This window comes from Sinocyclocheilus rhinocerous, unplaced genomic scaffold (assembly GCF_001515625.1).
Source record: "Sinocyclocheilus rhinocerous isolate Xijiao unplaced genomic scaffold, SAMN03320098_v1.1 scaffold444, whole genome shotgun sequence".
Lineage (NCBI taxonomy): Eukaryota > Metazoa > Chordata > Actinopteri > Cypriniformes > Cyprinidae > Sinocyclocheilus > Sinocyclocheilus rhinocerous.
In genome coordinates this window covers 1,937,250-1,960,133 of record NW_015645540.1, presented here as the reverse complement: position 1 = coordinate 1,960,133, position 22,884 = coordinate 1,937,250, and the positions used below count along the sequence as shown (strand labels likewise).

Below are 22,884 nucleotides of genomic sequence, written 5' to 3'. Positions count from 1 at the left end.
ACACACACACACACACCCTCCTCCTCCTCAGAATCTCCACTTGCTTCAGATAGAAGGTGGGAGAGTTTTTACATATTGCCTACAGGAGGTGGACAAAATAACAGAAGAACCTAACAATACAGTGCAGTCTCTCATTTTACTGAATTATAATGAAGCCTATTCTTAAAATTCAGTACACATTAATATTAAATTATTTTATATGTCAAGCACTGAAACTTGAATATGTTAGAAAGATGTTTCATATTGTAAAACACAAATATAAAAATGTAAATATAAAATGTACAAAAATATATCAAATGTAAATGTTTAAATAAATTATTTTAAATAAATGCATTTAAAAATAAATTTAAATACACTTAAAAGTAAATGTAAATAAATATATTTAGTTTTTAAATAAACACATTTAAATAAACATTTGAAAGTTAATTTAAGTAAATATATTTGAAAATAAATGTAAATAAACATTTTTAAGCACTGAAACTTGAATATGTTAGAAAGATGTTTCATATTGTAAAACACAAATATAAAAATGTAAATATAAAATGTACAAAAATATATCAAATGTAAATGTTTAAATAAATTATTTTAAATAAATGCATTTAAAAATAAATTTAAATACACTTAAAAGTAAATGTAAATAAATATATTTAGTTTTTAAATAAACACTTACATTTAAATAAACATTTGAAAGTTAATTTAAGTAAATATATTTGAAAATAAATGTAAATAAACATTTTAAAATAAATTAATATAATGAAATAAACATGTTTAAATACATTGAAATAAACATTTAAAGATAATTGACAAACAATTTGCGTTTCCTCGGACTGCAACTGTGGCAGAACCGTTTTAAAGGTGCCTCAAATACTGTGTAAGAGATTGCATTATACATTCTAAGTGTCTTAAATAGAGTTTTTTCAGAGGGTTCTGGCAGTGTGATAATCTGAGGGATCCCCAAATGGTGTATCAAGTACTTTTTAATTTTTACAGGTTTTTAATTTTTTTTGTGCTCCCCCTCGCTGAGCCTGGAGGTGTTTTGGCTGTGGCTAACAAGGCAGACCGAAGAATGTTAGTCCCTGTCACAGTCTGAATCTTTGTGTTGAATCTTAGCGGATAATGGTGCAGAGTTCCTTGAGGCAATTCAGATTTCTTTGACTGACAGCTAGATCTTGTAAGGGTGGCCCATCTTAATCTCAACTTTATTCAATAATCTTTCACAAGACACATTCCCATTAAAGTAACTGACAGAATATTGTGTAAAAGTCTGTATAATACTTAATAGGTATGCACAATTACACAGTATCAATCAAAGACCTCACCAAGTAAAGAACTCAGATCAGTAAGGATTGAATCTGCATAAACTGACACTGGGAGTTCATTAAACATGCAGACTCTTTTTGTGTGGAGAGATGGAGGCAGTAGACAACCAAATATAATCACAATAGACAGGCTGGGGTTTACAGTTTGATAATAGCTTGCAGGAAGCAGGAGGAGCACATGGATATTAGTCACCTCACAATAATGCCTGTATATTCAGTACTCTCCCATGCTTTTATTTCTTTCCCTTGCAAATAAAAAGAAATTAAATGGTGAAAAGCCATGTCAAATTCTAAGCAACAACAACACAGAAAGTTTGTTTAGGCTTTAGAGCAGATGATTTAAGTAAGCGATTTGTTTATTTCTGGGAGATATTCAGACATTTACATTTAAGATATTCTACAGTGGGCAAAGATAGTTTTATGCATTGAAGTTTCTCTCTACAAATGTAGTACAATGTGATTAACTAATTCAAGATTCTGATTAACTGTTGGTATGTCTTGACAGATTACATCAGACATCACATTAAATCCACAGTACGGTTTGTCTCCCTCCTCCTATAAGAATCAGTACTACATTGTCAAAACCGGATAGATATTATATTCAGAAACAGAGCAAAGGCAACACTAGGTAAACATTATCATTAATACTCATATTTCAAGGTGTCATGGAAGTTTCTGACATCCCTTTCGATTATCCCTTGCCTGAGCCATTATCTCAAAATGTTTAAAGACAACTGCTGTTGATCCTGCTCTTAAAAACAAGAAAAACGCCGTTTAAATGAATAAAATGCTTCATCATTATTATCATGGCTCATAATACGGTTTACTTCCTGCTGTAACAGGTGCACAGAGAATGCCATCTCCACTAGCATTCACAAAGTCCTCTTACAATAAAAAAGTAACCCGAGAGTGCTGTTCCACTACAGCTCAGCTTTTAACATGACTAAACAATCAGTCAGAGCTTTACACCCTTGTTTACTTCTTGCTCGGAGTCCCAGTGGTACACTTGAACTCCCACTTGCACTACAACTGTTGCCTTCCTTGAACAAATATTGCATATACTCATCGCCCAATTAAACACTGTACACACTCTGTGTTATGGCAGATACTTGACCTCTGTATTTGCACAGTCTGCTCTTGCATATTAATATCCAAATGCATACACTTTAAGACAAAAGGTACAAAGCTGTTTAGTATTTAACATATTAGTATTATAAATATTACATGTTAGTATCTTTTGAAATGGTACCGCACGTTTGGTACCTTTTTTCAGAAAGTGTATATTATTTACATTATGTCAAATTTCATTGTGTGTGTGTATATTGATATATAGATTGTAAATCTACATCTCGTCTTCATTAATGCTGTAAGGAAATAGCACTGTAATGGACTATAAAAAAGGGTACTGAAACAAAAGTTTGAAAACAGACACATTTACTGCAGGATGTAATATCCCAGCTAGTTAGCTCAAGCAAAATATTGAATCTATGTCATTGGGTTATCACATGTATACTTAAAATGTTCATGCTATCCACAGCATATGTATTCTGAATTCCTTTCTATTGTACAGTAGTATGAGCAGTATGAAAATAGTATTTCAAGCACTGCAAATGTTTACTGTGTTGAATTTAAAGGTAAAAGTTGCACAGACTCAAAGTTGTTTTGTCAATTAAAACATCAAATGACCAAAATAACCATTCAAATTACACTTATATATCAACACCAAAGTTTGTTAGTGGTTTGTTTTAAAGAGATCTTCAATAAGTTACTTAGATTATTTCAAGATTATAGACAATTAAGGCTTCACAAATGCCACAAAGTACATTCTTATCGATATTAATCATTCACAACTTTGAAAATGCAGCCTTTTGCTGTGTGTGAGCCATGTGACAGGTGGAGTAAAAAGAGCAAAAGTACACATATTATCTATTGATGACTGCTTCCAATATTTCCTGTTATAAAGAATGACTCATGAAGCAATGGCCTGTTTTCTTTTACAGAAACTTGTAGCTTGAGGAGGTATAATTATTCTTCTCAAGTTCAGCATTCTGAAAGGGTGTAAAATGGTTTCATATTTCTGTCTACTATGGAAAAAACTGATTAACATAACAGCTTTGTTGCATAACAGCTCAACAACCAAAAGGAAATATTATACTGTGTTTTCTAATATACCCATGTAGTGCTTTGATACCCTAACTGTTTAATATTACACTGCTAATACAGAGTTATTCATAGCAAGGCTAAAACTGGATATATAAAAAAACAAGGACCATGTGAAGTTATAAAAAAAAACAAGACCCAAGTGAAGCTAAAAGTGTGGCGTTTAGTCAAACAACTCTAGGCTCACTCATATTCTTACTGTAACTCTGCATAAACAGAAACATTGCAACCCTCTACATTGCGAGTAAATCTTCACTCTGGGCGACTAAATTATGTCTAATATTAGCCAATTGCTAATAAATTCTCAGATTTTACATTTACATTTACATTTAGTCATTTAGCAGACGCTTTTATCCAAAGCGACTTACAAATGAGGACAATAAAAGCAGTCAAAACTAACAAAAGAGCAACAATATATAAGTGCAAATGACAAGAAAATTAACTTAAATGATTTTAGCAAATGGCTGCAATATAACAAAGAGTGAAAAATTTAAGGGGGTCTGAATACTTTCCGTACCCACTGTATATAATCAGTCTGGCGAGTAAACTAAAAAATTTACTAGCCAATGGCGATTCAATTGCCAAAGTGTCCGTAGAGGGCTGCATTGTGTTTTGGACAACAGTTTAAAATAAACTACACTGTCCAGTGTCCACTGCATATATACTGTATTTCCAAGCTGCCCTACTTGCATTCATGGAGTCCATTTTTTGGGTCTAATTTTTTAACATAAACCCACAATACAACAATGAACCGACTACTCAGCAATCTACAAAGTGAGCCCCTGACCCCTATAGTTACCAGTCTCAATTTTTCATGACATCTCCTTGGAGTCGTACCCTCAATCTGCACTGCACTCCATTTCGGAGTTCCCAGGAGGTACGTTTAATGCCCCGTTAAGTCAGATTTCCGACTCAACTTAAATGGGACATCAGATGCCCATTTCCCACAAGTTGGTATGATTCTTTAGGGTCTTCATGAAATGTCTGTAACATACTTTGGTTAAAATTCCTCAGTGGTCGTGTAAAAACAACACCCTCTTTACCTTGTCAAAACACAGCTCTGTTCACAGCAACCCGTTTCGGTGCATGACTCAGACAGCCAATAACAAACTGTCTGAGTGTTTTATTTTCAGCTTTTCTGCGCTGGCAGACACAACAAAAAACCAAACTAATCTAAATACAAAAAAAAGGCTAGAAAAAGTGAAAATTTCATCCGATGTTCCCTTTAAGAAACCAAAATGGCTGCTCAGTGCATCAACAGTAAGTGAAAACGTCGTAATATATAGTAGTAACATTTATTTGTACTTTGTCGGTGTCTCAAATCAATTATGTCTCAATGTCTGCACTTTTTATGTGCTTTTATTGACTGGTACTGCTACCTATGGATGCGTACATCTTGGTTTTCCAACTTGTGTACTGAAACACGGTTATCTCGGGTATAATGTCATTCCCAAGCTCTGACATCTGAGGCAAATGGAACACAGACAAGGCGAGCCCTCAAGCCCAGGCAGTGCAGCAGGCAGGGCGAGACGTGACATACACTCAACTACTTCGATCACTGGAGCCATAAGTAGGCCACCTAAGACTCCAAAACAAAACTGATCCTACAGGCCACAACTTCAAACGTTCAAGGCCACAAATGAAAATACCTGCAGCTCAGGATCAGCGGTCTGTTCAAACCTAAAAGCACATTACAGAAAGGGAGATATGATACATGGACAAGCACATTGATGCATGAGTTTCACAACCTTAGTTATCATCCACGTGCGCTCCAGAACCAGCAAATTCACCATCATATATGTGTCAAGGTTAAAACAAATACACTAAAAAAGACACATTATAAAGATAAGCCTATTTAACTTTTAAGAGAAACAACTCAAAAGTTCCAAGTAATTTTGCAAAAAAATAAAAAAAACTAATACAAATTTGGAGAACACGCTTAATATTTACGCATAGATCTTTCCAGTTTTATTTATTAAAAGACAGCGACTTCAACATTTCTTTCATTGCTCAAAGTTTTAAAATATAGGATGAATACAAAACAGAAATGTGAAATTAAATTAAATAGTATCCCAAGAACATTTAAGGGCTATTTTTGGCCTGACTGTGCTGCCTGGCTCAGATGCAGTTAAGAATAATTTCAGTGGGGTTAGTGACTTAAACATTATGATAGTCAAAAAATAAAAAGGCAAATGTAAACACAAGGCTCCTGGTAAAATTATTCTTCATATCTCCACCTGCGAATCATTTATTCTTATCACTGTTCAGCAATGTGAAGCCTGTTGGAAAAAGGCAGAGGAAAACAGACCTTGAGCTGGATCATGCAAACATCAATGCAAAACTAGATGAATAAGTCAAGTATTACATAAGACACAACCACTGATGATGGATTTCTGATGACAGGACGTCATGGTTTACCTTCCTTTGCCATACTCTCGGCTGCACTCTTGGCCTTTCCACTCAAGTCACTGACAACGTTGTCGAATGCTGCTTCATGTTTGAGGAAGAAAGGTCTCACCACACGCGTGTATATGATCTGAGAGCCATTCCATGAGACTGGAGCCATGCACCACAGCAGAAACAGGCACTGAAATACATACATGTCAGCATCACATTTGCTGCCACGGTGTTCAAAAATACAATGTTGTGCATGGCATATTTAATTTTGATAAATTCACATTAAAATGATCAACATTAAAGATTTCTATTTCAAATAAATGCTGTTCTTTTCTATTTTCTATTTGGACTTTCTATTCAAGAAACAAAACTGAAAAAAATTGATCAGTTTCCAAAAAACTTAAGCAGCAGGACTGATTTCAACATTTATAATAATAAGAAATGTTACTTGAGCACCAAATCAGGATGATGTGACGCTGAAGACTGAAGTAAATGGCAGCTGGAAATTCAGCACTGCCATCAAAGGAATAAATTAGTATTTAAAATAGAATAGAAACCAATTATTTAAATTGTAATATTTCACCATTTCACATAATATTACTGTTTTAATAAGTTCAATTTAAATAAATTACATAAATTAACAATACACCCTTGGTGAGCATAAGACAAATTATTATTTGTATTCCCAAAAATACTACTAAAGTAGTAAGACAGATTAAAGAAAAACCAAATTCTTGAAAAGAATCTCCTTAAAAATCATTGTACATTCATTCTAAAAAGGTTAGGATAACATACAACTTGTCATAAAATAAAGATAAGATATTTTATAAATTTACTGGATTATTGCACATGAATTGTTATAATTAAGCACTACAACATAACACTATAATGCTTGTTACAACAACTAGGGATATACACGAGTTCTCTGAAGTGTCACCAAAGTTCAAAATATCATGATATAATCAGATAACGCCAAAGTCATTATTTTTCTTTAGAAGGCAATTCTTAAGATGTTCTTAGGAAAATATGATAACTTTTCAGGAAGTACACGTAGGAACATTCATGCAAGCATCTTGGAATTTAACCAAGAAATGTCTTGATCTCTGTCTTAAGAATTTTGTGAATCCTGCCCCTGTAAACTATTTACTGTTTTTGTGCTCAAACAATCGCTTGACGTTGACATACAATTCACCTACCTCATGTCAAGCTAATTAATACATGCTTTAACATCTATTCTAAGCGCATCCACATCAAACTCTCCAAATTTAATGGACTTCTCATGCCATAGTGAACATCTAATTAAGAAAGCTTTTTAATCAGGAAACTGAAATTGGAAAAAACACATGCATGTCATTTAAGATCTCAACTCAACTTAGTCAGCTGCTAGTTCATTTGTATAAATTGGCTTTAAAGCACTCAGTCAAATTTAGAACAAGGATCAAAATTGAAATGAGGCTGTTGGTCGAGTTGGCAGTTAGTCAGGCATACTAAATATACACTATGCAAACCTATCAGCATGACCTACATACTAATACATTTACAGTCCTCCAACAGCAAGCTAACATGGAATGGTTTTCAAAACAGATCTCCAAAATACATGCAAATACACTCAAGCATAAATGAAATATATTTTGATACCAAAACACCTTACCTTCCCAGCATAGTAAAAGGGAAACCAAAAGAGGAAGATATCAGAAAAAAATTCAGCCACACTGAAGAGTCCATAAACCACCCAGTAGATTAGCCATTTGGTGTCATCTTCTTTATTGTTACTCTCAATGGCTTTGATGCTGCATGAGGAACAGAATGACATGTGAAAACAGGGCAGTCAGTGTGGGTTGCTCTCATTATTGTGCTTCCTAAATGTTGTGCAAACACATATGCGGGGTTCTCCAGGTCTAGCATCTGCACCAATATGCATACTAGACATTTGTGAAATTTGACATGTCACACAAACTTACGAGGCATACGCTGGGTATGCGAAACCAATCAAGTTGCAGAGGAGGGAGGCACCATATCCAAATAACAGATAGAGTGCCACAATAGATACTGCACCTGCAGAACAAACAAGACACATGATCACTGCCATTATTCAAATGAAGAAGGGCATTTAGGAGTACTGATGACATTGTGTTTGGTGTCAGTGTTGACACTTAACAGGATGGAAGAAGCACAAACAAAGGCTGTCTGTTTGTTTATGTGTGAACATAAGGCAAGTTTTCTTAGTCTAGCCACTGCAATTCTGCACGGACACTTGAGGACATACTACATGTTTAAAAATAATCCTTGGGAGTGGCTATTGGTAGAAGACACCACACATTAGACATTTCAAGTAACCAGTCAATGCAGTTGAACAATTGCACGGATAACTGGCACTTCATAGATCATTTGTTTGATGTTTTTCAAACCATTTTTTTTTTATCTTAAAACAAAGAGCAATAACAAATAGGCTAAATAGATGTAAATGCAACAGATACTACATGTTTAAAAATAATCCTTGGGAGTGGCTATTGGTAGAAGACACCACACATTAGACATTTCAAGTAACCAGTCAATGCAGTTGAACAATTGCACGGATAACTGGCACTTCATAGATCATTTGTTTGATGTTTTTCAAACCATTTTTTTTTATCTTAAAACAAAGAGCAATAACAAATAGGCTAAATAGATGTAAATGCAACAAGGAAATGACAGGTATCCCTCGGGGGTGGGGGCTGTTCGTACGGCATCTGTTCTTGTCACACATGCACACGCAAAGCAGAGTAACGTTTTATTTGTAAATTACTCCTTTTTCATTCGAAGCTCTTTGATGAATCGGGTGAACCCATTCTCAAAACCGGTCTGAACTATTCAACGAAGCGAACTGAATCAGCTTAAGTGGTTCCAGGGTCAACAGTTTATCGACTCAATGAACCGCGAACTGTCTTTTAATAAAAAAATTCTCTAAAATCTTTTCTAAACAACAATGTTCCAAATTCTTGATTTGTTCAGAACCAGCAGTTTAAAAAGAACCGCTTCGGAAAAGTGACTCGGACTTTCCTGGTCTTACAGTAGCCTATGACTCCCAGAGCACTTTGCACTCATTTGCAACATTCACCAAGCCTTTACATATGGGTGACAGTAACTTAAGTCACGTGTTAAAATAAACTCATACTTTTCAATATGAAAAGAAAATCAATATTCGATGGTAATGTTTACAAAGAAGAACATTTAAACTCTCGCAAACCCAATAAAGCCTAAACTGATTGCCAACACAGCTTAAATTCATAACGTACGCCTTATATTCCTGACTAAATCATTAAAGTTGCTTCCAAACCAAAGATGAAAACCAGTCACATACCTGTTGCAGTGTACCGTTTCTTAACTCCAGTTTTTTCCTCTAAAACCGCTAGAAAATCCGTTACCACATTCTTCTGCTTAAAAAACGCTTCGTAGCGTTCTGTAACAGTATTTAACATGTTGTCCTTCCTCGTCTATAGTATAGCCGAATGTAGTGACCAAGACCAGAATTGTAAACAGTTTTCCAAACCAAGAAAACTAACACTGTACTTTCATAAAGTTTGTCCCCTCGCAGCAGCAACAGCAGCACAGCACTTGCTCATAACAGGCTGGCAACTGCGCGGCTGCGCACAAAATCTACGGCGACCAATAGAATCAATACAAACACATGATTCCACCCCTCACAGGTGATTATGATTCTGCTGAAATGCTGAGTAGGGAGTTGTGCTTTTGACTGAGAGCATGATAGCTTTGTTGGAGAGCCTGTCTTTCCAGACGAACAAAACGTGCGCTCCTACTATTTCCTCACCGTTTACGCCGTTAACTGCAGCCGTGGTTGTAGGCCTATGAGCTGAATGCCAATAAATTAATATTTCTAAATTACATTTTTAATATTTAAGGCCAATCCAAAAGGCTATTTCGCTATGTGGTCCCTCAGACTACAACGGCATAACTGGTCCTTGTGTCGTCATGTCATCTCACGTAGAAACCTAGTTTGGGGGGGAACAAACGCATCTGTTTCAAAATTCACGTTTGAGTTTTGTTTGTGGTATTATATTGATTTTACTCATAAATTCAAACCACCATCAGAAAAACCCACAGGATATTCCAAGGGAACCCATATGGCTCTGATAGGTTGATATCTTTAGCCTATTAACAGCTATTGGGCTATATAAAATTAAGGCATCTTACATAGGCCTAATGTCAATATCAAAAAATCTGTCAATATGCCACTAATCTTCAGTTTTAAAACACCTTTTAACTGGGTTTCATAAAATGTATGCACTTGGTTTAGCTGTTTATTCCAAACACATCTGGCATTTTTAAAGTTTGCCAGGGGAGGGCGCTCTCCTCTTGGTTGACAATGTCCAGCTGTCTGTGTTGGTCTCATTTTAACAGTGTTGTATGTTAAAATAAGTACGTTAACAATGTTTGCTCTTTTAGGTGCTGCATAAATGTTTTGACTGAACGTCTACACGTTCATTTATTAAATTAGTTCAGCGAAGACAGGACATCAGGTAGGCCTAAAATGACACACATGAGAGGTTTCATGATTGATTGCCCTTTAAATAACAATAAATTGTAACAGCCATTAATAATTGCCACAATAGTAGCCTATAATTATGTGTCATTCGGAAAATGCTTTCATTTGCCATCATACTATCATAGTAGATCTGATCAAACGTCAACATCTAACTAAACATCTTTGTAATATAATTTAAAGTCTTATTAAGAATATGAGTCACCCAGCATTTGTTTTTTTTTAAAAGATTGGATACTAAAAACAAAATTCTGTATTTTGGATTTCTATATTCTAGATCAATATTATTGCAAATCTAACTAAACATCTTTGTAATATAATTTAAAGTCTTATTAAGAATATGAGTCACCCAGCATTTGTTTTTTTTTTAAAGATTGGATACTAAAAACAAAATTCTGTATTTTGGATTTCTATATTCTAGATCAATATTATTGCAGAATGACTCATGTTCATGAGTCAAGGATAGATATCCACATATATGCCGAAAAACAGATTTCATCTGCCAATAAGATTATATCCGCTAAGAAAATTATACTAATACCTTTGGGGTAGATTATCATCATGGGTTTTAGCTGCACTGAAAGCTTTTGTGTTGAATTAGGATGTAGTAATATGAAATCCAGATATTAATCTCTTAAGCCATTTATGCAGCTAGCACCATTGTTCTGTAAAATAGAGAGACATGCATGAAGAATTTAACAGATTTATTGTGATTTAATGTAAATAATTTAGTCATACACATATTCAGGTTTGATTTTCTTTCTTTCTTTCTTTTTTTTTTGTCCTTTCTGTAATTATTCTTATTAAAAATTTCCATACACAGGATATACTGTACTGATTCTTTGCTGGAAATGTTTTTTTGTTTGTTTTTTTTTAAGCTGTTGCACTTTTTGTTGTGGTCAGGCCAGGATTAATCAATGTAATACTCCGACCAGTATTAAAACACCTCTGGTACGTACACACACACACACACACACCTAAATTTAGATGATCTTTAATAGTTGGGTGTCTGGGTTAAATGAGACTATCACGTATCTGTACATCTCCTGACTGCTCACAATGCCAGCAATGTCACTAAATGGGACAGGCATACCCTAACTCTTAAAAGTCATCAGACCAAATTACAATGGATAACAATGCCATGTTGTGCCTGCAGACAGAGGATGTGCCAATTGTCCAGAGGACTTAATCCTCTTTTCACAGAATTGCGGAAGACTTTTTAACGATCATTAGCACCGCCATTGGCCGTACTGTGTGAATCTGTGCCTCATTGCTGTATGTTTAATATCTCTGTACATCTTATACTGAATAGATTTAGAGCAAATGTGTACATCATTGTCTGTAAAGCCTATAGAGTTTTTGACTAGTACCTACTACTACCATAACGTGTGTTTACATACACTCTGAGTTGTCCTTCTCCTATTTAATCGAGTCGTGCACAGTCACTCACTGACTAATGATTTTTCAGTGTCTGTCCATTCCTGTGCTTTATGGTGTGACGTCAAAGCAGTCGCAGTGGTTATTTAGGTTGACGATGCAGTCAGTGAATATATCTGCTCCTAGTAAATGGATTAGTGTTTGATCGCACCTGAGACACCGCTGTTGTCACCTGTGATGGTCTTCGTTACATGTGGAGAAATTCCAGCCTCTCAAATCTACTCTAAATCCACATGTAGTGGGACTACATGTAATAATCTACACACTGTAAAATGAATACTGAAATTTATTTGAATACAAATATTTAGGCCTACTTCCCAGCATGGGGGGGTATTTGTTATTTTGTATTCTGATTTAGTATAATGTGTGTGTTTTTGTTTTGAGGGGGTTTTTTTTGGAACAAGCAGGTGGGTTGGATTAATGCAGTTTTGAGTGCAAATAGACCTATACTTAAAAAACCATTAACTCTGTAAAATAATGTTTTACAGACCGGCTAATATATATATATATATATATGTATATGGCGAAACTCACTCAACTCACATGCAGGTGCTCACTCATGTCTTCACCCGTTGCACTATCAAATATAAGGCATAAAATTTAAAAAATCATTAAAAAAAACTATTTAAATAAAAAGTCTAAAAAAAGTATTTTGGTTTTTTTTAGGTCTTAGAGTCTAGTAGTCTGTTTTGCAACTGTTAATTCTGTTTCTTTGTAGGAGTCTTAGCATGCACTGGGGCATGAATAAATAATATAACTGTTTGCATTTTTATTTATACCATTATTGTTAGTTGTGTTATCACATTTGGGTCTTTCTTTTCTTGTGCCTTATGTTATCTAAGGATACATTTGTTCCTTTACTTAAAATGATCAGCTGATAGTTTGTAACACTGTAGTACACAGTGTTGAGGTCATGATTGTTGAATCACGATTGATCATGAGTGATTTTGCATAAAGCCTTTTTAAATTGATACAAATTAAGAAATCAACTTGGAATTACTATTTACTTGTTCTATAGTGTCACAGTCTTCAGAGGGTGTGCCCAGGAGGTTTACCTCTATCCCCAGGGCCTCTTCCACTACACGGGCCTGGCCCACCACCCCTCCCCCTGATCCACCTCCGTTCCGCCTCCCTCTGGGATTGCTCTTGGTGGAGCGTCTGGAATCCGCTCCTTAAGGAGGGGGTTATGTCACAGTCTTCAGAAGGTGTGCCCAGGAGGGCCACCAGATGACTGTTCTGTGAGCACATGGCTTGTGTTGTGTTTGTCTGTTGCCATGTGCTCTCGCCTGTCTATTGTCTTGCCCCTCCCATCTTGTTACCTCGTTATAGTTTAAGTTGCTCCACCTGTGTCTCCCTCGTTAGCCTCCTCGTTTGGTTCCTATTTATTCTCCTGGTGTCTGTCATCATGTGCTGATCTGTCATTTCTCATTGTGTGTGTTTCGTGTCTGCATGTGTGCCGCTTTAGGCCTGCCTGTCTGTTTTTCCCCTTCGGGGTGGTTTGAGTTTGTTTTTGTTTCATTTTTATTATTAAAATAAACAACCATTTCTCCTGCATTTGAGTCCTCGCTTCATCTCCCCGCACGCACCGTGACATATAGTCTATCATATCTTATTTTCCATTCATATTAAAAACCACGTTACTTCTGCCTTTCAGAGCCCAAACAAACCTTCATTTCATGGACTGGAGACCTACCAATACTGTCTGGTAATTAAATCAATACCCGCTGTACACGCCGATGTTGGAAATGCCTGTAGAGTGCAGCGGCAGAAATCCCATTAAGGCATGACGTTCAAACTAATAAGGGTGATGTCCTTTATCTCTGAATAGCCTCCACCCCATATGTTCTGAGTGAAAGTAGTACAGCCATAAAAAGCTGTCAAAACTAAAGAACATCCTTTTTCCATGTGACTTAGAAGTGCTGTAGGAAAAGGACAAATTGGTAGTATTTTAATGCATTTAACTCACTCTTCTGAACTGCTCCTCTACCTTATGTGGTTTAATTATATATAGTTTTGTTTTTTTTATCTAGAAGAGTATCTCATATCATAGATTCTAAGTCTGAGCTTTAATATTTTTTTTCCTATCAAGCCCACTTTAGTTTAGAGTTTAGAACTATACATTTGGAGGAAATGATTTAATTTTGGCTTTATTAAAATTACATGAATTGTCATCTCATGCAGTACATACATTTTTCCAAGATTCTCTAGTGTTGCTAGATGGACCAAGGTATTACATACTAACTTTTTTTTTTAACGGATTACATACATCTGATTTGATTGCATAAAACTATGCTTTGGTTTATGTTTAATATAATTTTAAACTCAAAAACTAATTGGAGCTGTGGTCTAGTGGTTAGTGCATAGGTTCCAGATGTTCAGCTGCTCTTGTGAATTTGAGCCTGGCATGTCATATTCCCAACTCATTCTTCCCCAGATAGCCATGTCATACTTTCATTATTCTTGCAATGTAAGCATTTTGTTTTACAATAAACCATGATTTATATTAAACTCATATTGTTTTGAAACTGACCCCACACTGACCTTGGCCTCGTGTTCCAGGATTAGTGCTTCAGCACTTTATCTTTCCACAGTCAATGGCCTCCAGACTCTGACTAGGTTCTTTTAATACCCTTATTCCTTGTAATCGCCTCTGACTGCACTGTCGTGAAGGCAGTGGTTTGGATCTATACTCGATTGCTTAATCTGTTGTTAGAAAAGGTTTACACAGAAAGGCTTCCTGCCCACACAGATCTTAGCATGGATGAGAACCGGAGCAGCTCAAGGCCGGCATCTTCCCAGTGCCATTCCCCTCCTGTGAACCCCTTGAGAAATATGGTGGAATATTTCAAGAACCTTATCAAGAACTCAGTATCTCCAAAGTTTCGTGTATGGGTAAAGGACTACTGCAGAAGGAACGGCTTGCTCACCTTATCACTGTTAGCAGTGATGTCGGGTTGTGTAGTGGGATTCACATTAAGAAGCTTGAACTTGTCAACACAGGTAATGTGGAACATAAAGCTTCAAATTTGTTATTGAAGAATCTGTTTTGAGTCCTAACATCAGCAGTGGACTGGTGTTATTTTAAATAGTTTTTTGGGACAAAAGAATGCATTTGTTTTTTATCCTTAGAACAGGTTAAAAGGTTGCTCATTTAAAAAATGAATTGGGTGTGGCTTTTAAAAATGAATGCGCTAGCAACTTAACATTAAGTACAGTCATTATAGTAATTGAATAAAGAAATGGTCCGGATTCAAAACAAGTCAAACTCTATTGGCATGTTGATTTGCACAGACAATAATTTAGACTCATCACTAAATAATGAAAAAGCTGAGTTTACAGTAATGCACTTACAATGAAAATCTATGGCACAAAGCAGTGCACCAGGGCAAATACAAACTGTAGCCACAAAACCTTAATATTATTCATGTCTTATATGATTAAAATCACGTATTAACCTTGTGTGTGCAAAGTTATATCCAATTTTTCACAATATACTCAAGAGTACCATAAGAAGAAGTACATCAGAAATTCATAACCAGAAGTGCAGTTGCCTTGAACAGTAGTGCAGTTGCTGAATGGACGATATAGAAAACTTTACAAAACAAATAACACAGTGTAACAACATTTTGTAAAGAATAATTAATAACAAGAATTTTTTACCACATGTGCTATCAATAGCACTTTGCTTCTTTAGAAGCTAGAACGCTCCTTTAATTTTAAGATGTTTTTGATGACCTTTGCTCTTGAAGCCTGATCAACATATCACATATACACAATATATTTTCCAGCCTATGTGGCATATGTACTCAAAACTAGGTCTTAGTCCTGCTTTTTGATGATGTGACATCTGGCTTTTGTTACCCACAAATAAAACTCCAAACAGCTTTCAAGGTCAACTAAGGAGAAACACGCATTACTTAAAGTCAACTGACGTAATTCTCCAGGGATATTACAGAAATAGTAAATATTGAAAGTAATTAATTCTAGTAGAGTTTAAATGTTTGAAATGAATTTAAATCGTTTAATAGCAATGTCACTAAAAGCCATGTTTTCTCTTTTCCCTCAGGCAAAAATCTACTTTTCTTTTCCTGGAGAACTTCTAATGAGAATGCTAAAAATGTTGATTCTTCCTCTCATCACATCCAGGTAACTACACACCATATCACTGCTTTTTAGTTCTTCACTTTCATTCAAGATGTCAGCATTCCTGAGACCAAACGTACGGACTGAAAAAAATGGACATTTTTGAAAACCTAACAAAATATCTTCCATCAGAAAAAAATGTTCCATCATGAGAAATGCTTCATTTCTGAAGTTTTAAATCTTTTTCAATTAATAGTGGGATAGTTGATTGTTATAAAAGGAATATAGAGTCTAAAATTTAGAAGAAGAAAAAAAAAACACTATGAGAGTTACTTGAAACCAATATGGAGATGAGTTGCAGTCAGCCCCTATTAAAATTAAAAAGAAAAGTGTCTGCATTTAGGGGAGGTAGTTATATGTGAGATATTTGATGTGATATTTATAATAATGATTGAAACGCCAACACTTTCCTTACAGTTTAATGTCTGGCTTGTCTGCTATGGACACCAAGGCCAGTGGACCCCTGGGCCTTCTCACCATCACATATTACCTGTGGACTACCTTCATTGCTGTAATCGTGGGGATTATTCTGGTACTGATCATTCATCCCGGAACCGGCACTGAAAAAGAGGGCCATAAAGCCTCAGGAGGGCCAGTGATGACGTCTGCCGATGCCCTGCTTGATTTGATCAGGTAACTTCACAATAATAACAAAACCTACCTCTCAGTTTTTGGCAGAAACAGTATAAGGGAGAGGAGACAGACCACTTGTAGAAATATGAATAGGATATGGCAGCTGTCGGAAAGGAAGTCCCGCCCTTCAGTTAAAACAGCCAATAAGCTTATTGGTATATAGGTGGCATTTTGTTTCATTGCTCTGCAAATGCAAATACACATTAGCTAGAGAAACCTGAAAACTACAGTTTCAACATTTTCTGTCAGATATATTGGTTATTTCAAATGTGTTATTTATGTTAGTTTCTCTATTCAAGCAGAAAAGAACTGTACTTTCATCCTTAGTCTTCCTTAGTGAGCGTTTTTAACAAAATTTTTTTTTTACATTTTTTCGAATACCACACTTCAACCAAGTGCCTTTTAAAGTAAGTCAGTCCAATATGTGTCTATAGGGTCATTGCCAAGATGGCCGTCAAGTGGACTGGCTTACCTTAAAAGGGACTTAGTTGAAGTGTGGTGTTTGAAAAAAATGTAGAGAAAATATTGTTAAAAAACATTCCCTTTTCCCCCTTACTAAGGATGACTAAGGATGAAAGTTTAGTTCTTTTCTGCTTGAATAGAGTATGGTTAAAGTGTGGAGTTGGACAAAAATGTAGACAAACAAGCTTTAAAGTCTTTTCTTTAAAGTCAATGTGAAACCAAAATAGATTCCATTTACGTTCTTAATTTGTTCATTTCATTCTTAATGTTTCTTTCTTGATCATATTGCGATTCATCAGTGTTTGTCTTTATAATGTTAAATTAGAATGTAACTACTTGCTCATTGTCTTCCTTTTCCACCTCACTTAGGCAGAAATATAGTGAAAATAGTGTTAACCAATAGACAAACAACTGTTTAGACATTGTTTCAGCAAACTAGCATTTAAAATTTCACCTTTTCTCTCAGTTACATATAAAATGTTTTATGTCTTGTATAAAACACATCTGTATTTTATTTATTTTATTGACTATCCCATTCAAAAAACAAACTGTAAGCAATGCATTTCATTTTTGTTGATCAGTCTAAGAAACGCCTTAAACTTACATAACCGATTTCGAGCTGTAGTCCAGCTTTCGAGGCTTAAGCTTCCCTTTTGCTCTATCTTGTCACTGGACAGAAGGATTGGAATTAGGTATATTTAGAGAATGACACGGCTTTTCCCGAGTGCGAAAGATGCTCCTAAGCTCCTGACCAGATTTAATTGGATTGTAGTCAGGGACACGCCAGTAGAATTGGTACTTTATAAATAAAGCATTAGCCGATAGCCTCTGTCCTCCAAGTCTTCAGGCTGAGATAAATCATACCAGCTTTTTTTTAAATTATTTTATTTAGCAGGCCGTGACACAACCTTGTACAATACCTCAAATCAAGTGATTCTAAAACAAACAATGTGTAATTTTTGGCATGTGTTGGCCGCAGAAAACAGTCTAATAGTACACACTATACTCTATATAGTATACACTGTATTTAAATCTGTGGCCTTATGTATGACAGGTTTTGTGTGTTTTTCCAACAGGAACATGATTCCATCCAATCTGATTGAAGCCACATTTCAGCAGGTGAGAGAAACACATGAAGAACAGAGGAATGAATCATCTACAGTGTTTTGTATCTAATCCATGTCCATCTGTGCTCTTCTGTTTCAGTATAAAACAGAGCTTGTGCCCAATTTTAAAAACAGCGAAAAATCATCACAAGCCAACTTTGTGTACATCATGCCAGACTATGAAAACCCCAAGATGGGTCACCCAGTGTTTCTTGAACTCACTCCTCCTCCTGAAATCCACTACAAGATTGTACCAGGGAAAAGCAATGGGATGAACGTGCTAGGAATCGTCATTTTCTCTGCCACTATGGGTGTGTATAGTAGAGAACTGTCTTGTATTACACTATAACCCTGCTGAAAAGATCAGCTTAGATCAGATTATGCTGGTTACTGTTGATTTGGGGTTGTGGTCAAGGAGTTCACCAATCAAACTAGCAAACTTGCATTTGTAAATAAGTCTCTTATGCTCAACAAGGGTGTGTGTATTTGATAAAAAATATCCTTTATTAGATTTTTTTTAATGTAAATATTATTAGTTTTAAAAAGCTGTTTTCTATTTTAATATATTTTTTTAAATTAATTTATTAATCCTGTGATGGCAAAGCTGAATTTTGTTCTTTAGTCCTTGCTAAATAAAAGTTATACAAGTTAATAACTTAGTTAAAATATTTTTTTCCCCCAGGTCTTCTGCTTGGTAGAATGGGATCCAGAGGTTTACCTCTAGTAAATGTGTGTCTTTGCATCAATGAATGTGTCATGAAGATCATCAATGCTGCTATGTGGTGAGTAGATGTGGATTGTGAGAGATTTGTAATGTCAACTATTACAGAAATGTTCACTATTAGACATACTACATAACTACAAGGACAGTCATCACATGTTTTGTCATGCAAACCTGTGAAAGCAGCAAGTGACTGGCAAATAAAGCATAATCCCAGACCAAAACAAATGAAGAGCCAGCTGTCTCTTTAATACACACTAAAATACGTCAGTGTAATAGTTTAAAAGGAGCTCTAAGCCTCCTCATTCTACTAAATGAGGTTGGCAGTGGAAAGGTGTTCTGGTGTACGAGAGTCAGAGGCCAACTGAGAAGCTGATTTAGTCCGTCAGTAATGCATTTAAAAGTGCATGCACCTACAATAAGCAAATTATAAATATATTTTGTTTTAACACTCCAGTCTCTTTGTACATGCAGGTACTTCCCATTTGGAATCGTATTTCTGGTTGCTGGGAAGATCCTAGACATGCATGATCCTGCGGTCCTTGCGGAGAAGCTGGGGATGTACTTCATGACTGTTCTGGCGGGACTGTTCGTCCATGGTGTGATTTTGCTGCCACTGTTCTTCTTCCTGTTCACTGGGAAAAACCCCTTTAGCTATATCCGCGGCCTCCTCCAGGCTCTGGTTATCGCTTTGGCAACTTCGTCTAGGTAAGGAAGCCGGTTTGAACAGCCTTTCAGCTCGATGCAACAGAAACAAATGTTAATCCATGAACTATTTCAGGGAATAGTTCCATTAAATCACATTCAATTGAATAATAAAAGTGTTTTTTCTTGTGGTGTTCCAAGGGATTATGAATCTTAACATTTCTAATTATACAATTTGAAATAAGCAACTTATATTTGTATATTTAAATAATCCTTCTCTTTCCAGTTCAGCTACTCTGCCCATTACAATGAAGTGCTTACTGGAGAACTGCCACGTGGATCGGAAAATCGCTCGATTTGTACTTCCTGTGGGTGCTACTATCAATATGGATGGCACAGCACTATATGAAGCAGTGGCAGCCATCTTTATTGCCCAGGTCAATGAGTACGAGCTTGACTTTGGACAACTAGTTACTATTAGGTAAAGTATTTCAGTTACATTCAGAAAAATATACATTACTGGTCAAAAGTTTTGAATAATTAAAACTTTTACGTCTGAAAGAAGTCCCTTATGCTTAACCACGGCTGAATTTATTTGATTAAAAAAAACAAAAACAGTAATATTGTGAAATTTTATTATATAAATAAATTATCACAATTTAAAAGAACTGTCATCTATTTTAATATATATTAAAAGGTCATTTTTTCCTGTGATGGCAAAGCTGAATTTTCAGCAGTCATTTCTCCAGTCTTCAGTGTCACATGATCCTTCAGAAATCATTCTAGTATATTAAAAATAAATTATTTTATTCACACATTAGACGCATTAAATAGATCAAAAGTGACAGAAGACATTTATAATGTTAAAAAAGATTTCTATTCAAAAAATACTCTTTTAAACGATCTATTCATCAAAGAATTTTGTTTTGTTTCCACAAAATAAAAATGTCAACACTGATAATAAGAAGAACCATTATAATAATTGAGCACCAAATCAGCATATTAGAATGATTTCTGAAGGATCATGGAACACTGAAGACTGGAGTAATTGCTGCTGAAAATTCAGCTTTGCATCACAGGAATAAATTAAAATACAAAAAAAAAAGTTTTTAAATTGTAATATTATTTCACAATATTACTGTTTGTACTCTTATTTTTGATCCAATAAATGCAGCCCTGGTAAGCATAAAACACTTCTTTCAAAAAAACATAAAAAATTATTTCATTCCAAACTTTTGACCAGTAGTGTACAGTGACAAAGCTGCACGTTCCAATGAAGCTGCATGTTGACTTTGACCATCTATTCTCAGTATCACAGCTACAGCGGCAAGTATCGGAGCAGCTGGAATCCCTCAGGCTGGTCTTGTTACCATGGTTATCGTTCTTACCTCAGTGGGTTTGCCTCCAGATGACATCTCACTTATTGTAGCTATCGACTGGATCCTGTAAGTACAACACACTTAAATACTACAGCATATACACCACAAGTAACTCAATGAAAGTCAATCTCAAGTATCATTTTTCATCAGGGACCGATTTCAAACAATGATCAATGTGCTTGGAGATGCATTAGCCGCAGGAATCATGGCTCATTTGTGCAGAAAGGACTTCCAGAAAGACATCCCATCCTCAAGCAACTCAGAGAGAGTAAGATATATCCACCATGTGCTCATTTACATATCTATATTCCTAACTAGGAAATAAGCAAGTATCGTGTGCAGTGGTGGCCTGTTGCTTACCAGTAACAATAATAGGCCATATTAGATCAAACCAGCCATATTTGACAGCTGCATAATTACTGAATTTTGTGTCTTGCAGCGAGATACTGTGATATCTTTTGGAAACCAAAGCGTGCAGAGTTTTCCCACATCTGAGGTTCCACTTCTGGCAAACAGGGACTACGTCTTAGAGGTTGTCGGTGATCAGGTGATTGAGAGGCCGGCTACCTGTTATAACCTCTGCCAAGTCTAACTTTGACAGACCAAGACACCAAGCAGGAGCAGAAGTTGCCTTGACTTCACAAAAACCTTCCCCCTTTTCCTCCCCTTTGTTCCACATTTGTGCCATTCTGTCTTTTTACATCACAGATGTTACTGTTACCTAAAGTGTCGCCTTTGGTGAACTTGAAAACTAGGACATCTTGGGTGCTTTTGACACCTTAAAATGGGGGGTTTTGTAAAATATATAAAACATTTTTTTAAATGTTCATCTTCTAGAATTGCCTTAAATGCAAAAGTTAATGACAGACCACAATAATAATAATACCACAATAATAAAACCATGTCCAAAAGGTAAACATTACGCAACTAGTAAGTCGACTGGGGCTCCAGATATGGATCATCAGTTGCCTTGTCATACAGTGTACGGTGAAGACAAAATATGATTTGTAATTATAAGAACAGAGATGGTGTCTCTCTTCATTATGTTCACAGTTCAGAATCCCTCTGTTCAATTCATCTGGGATGGGAAGTCGTTGTACACTGGAATTACAAATTGTTTATTTTCTTAATAAAAAATGTAACATTTTATTATTCATAAAGAACAAGAACTACTGGTTATTGGTTTATACTTTAAACCTAAAAGATACACCTATAAATCATATATCACCAAAAACCACCTCTAATCACAAACTAAAAGTGTGTAGAAAATAGTTTAAAATGGAAAATCTTTATGAAAATGTTACCCCGATATTGATTTTTCAGTATACTAATACCAAGACACAAATTTCCAGATTTGCAAAGATGCCCTATATTTTATTTCACAACTACATGTTAGACAGTTGCTCATAACAGATGTTCACTGTAGAATCAAAAAGTATTTCATTAAAAAATTAAGACACACCCATCAATATCAACACATAAAACCATACACAATAAGCTAAATAAATAAATTCCACCATTCAATAACCTTACAGTATTACCTACATAAATTAAGGCTTAAAACAAGCAACCATCCAGTAAATTCTACTTATTATGTCTCACAAATGGCATCTCTGTTGACTATTAAACATTGGGAGATTTTAATCTTTGAAACATCAGGATATCAAAAAAAGATGGTTGCTATAATTACTACTAATTATTACGAAATCACTTTTTAATATTGCACATATGCCAAAACGTGCACAAAAAAAAAAAAAAAAAGAGAATGCCATGGTTAAGTGTTTCATATCAATGGCGTGTAACCAACAGTGGCTGTAAAGCTGCTAATAGGTTCACATGAACCATGAAGTAACAGATGACACTTGTTGATCGAAGTATACTAAACTGCTGCTTAGTGCTTATAACAACTTGACGAGATAGAATATAGTGTCACTGTACAAAA

General features: G+C 35.4%; 2 protein-coding genes and 1 long non-coding RNA gene across 3 annotated transcripts; 2 read left to right on the top strand and 1 right to left on the bottom strand.

Annotated features, from left to right (window-relative positions):
* The first annotated feature begins 4,014 nt into the window (after positions 1 to 4,014).
* On the top strand, positions 4,015 to 14,431 carry LOC107706328 (uncharacterized). The gene is made up of 3 exons (XR_001636144.1): positions 4,015 to 4,086; positions 4,987 to 4,989; positions 14,419 to 14,431. It is a non-coding gene; the product is annotated as an uncharacterized LOC107706328 (long non-coding RNA).
* Positions 5,432 to 9,544, bottom strand: LOC107706327 (receptor expression-enhancing protein 6-like). The gene is made up of 5 exons (XM_016509995.1): positions 9,217 to 9,544; positions 7,838 to 7,931; positions 7,528 to 7,666; positions 5,898 to 6,066; positions 5,432 to 5,758 (listed from the first exon to the last, which is right to left on the bottom strand). Exons 1-5 carry the CDS (start codon positions 9,332 to 9,334, stop codon positions 5,724 to 5,726), a joined length of 555 nt encoding a protein of 184 aa, XP_016365481.1. The 5' UTR covers positions 9,335 to 9,544; the 3' UTR covers positions 5,432 to 5,723.
* Positions 14,432 to 14,535: 104 nt separating the features above from the next.
* On the top strand, positions 14,536 to 22,096 carry slc1a8b (solute carrier family 1 member 8b). The gene is made up of 11 exons (XM_016510101.1): positions 14,536 to 14,853; positions 15,920 to 15,999; positions 16,414 to 16,629; positions 18,168 to 18,210; positions 18,298 to 18,508; positions 18,880 to 18,979; positions 19,393 to 19,626; positions 19,850 to 20,044; positions 20,874 to 21,008; positions 21,093 to 21,210; positions 21,382 to 22,096. The coding sequence occupies exons 1-11, from the start codon at positions 14,611 to 14,613 to the stop codon at positions 21,532 to 21,534; spliced, it is 1,728 nt and encodes a 575-aa protein (XP_016365587.1). The 5' UTR covers positions 14,536 to 14,610; the 3' UTR covers positions 21,535 to 22,096.
* The last annotated feature ends 788 nt before the right edge of the window (positions 22,097 to 22,884 follow it).

What these genes read in the sequence shown, in the direction of transcription:
- LOC107706327 (XM_016509995.1), bottom strand. Translation starts at nt 9,334, where the DNA reads ATGTTAAATACTGTTACAGAACGCTACGAAGCGTTTTTTAAGCAGAAG. An exon ending in GCATACCCAGCGTATGCCTC is followed by an intron (nt 7,667 to 7,837) that starts GTAAGTTTGTGT and finishes TTCCTCATGCAG; the next exon opens with CATCAAAGCCATTGAGAGTA. An exon ending in CCTTTTACTATGCTGGGAAG is followed by an intron (nt 6,067 to 7,527) that starts GTAAGGTGTTTT and finishes TATGTATTTCAG; the next exon opens with TGCCTGTTTCTGCTGTGGTG.
- slc1a8b (XM_016510101.1), top strand. Translation starts at nt 14,611, where the DNA reads ATGGATGAGAACCGGAGCAGCTCAAGGCCGGCATCTTCCCAGTGCCAT. An exon ending in CTTCCTCTCATCACATCCAG is followed by an intron (nt 16,000 to 16,413) that starts GTAACTACACAC and finishes CTTTCCTTACAG; the next exon opens with TTTAATGTCTGGCTTGTCTG. An exon ending in CATTTTCTCTGCCACTATGG is followed by an intron (nt 18,509 to 18,879) that starts GTGTGTATAGTA and finishes TTTTTCCCCCAG; the next exon opens with GTCTTCTGCTTGGTAGAATG.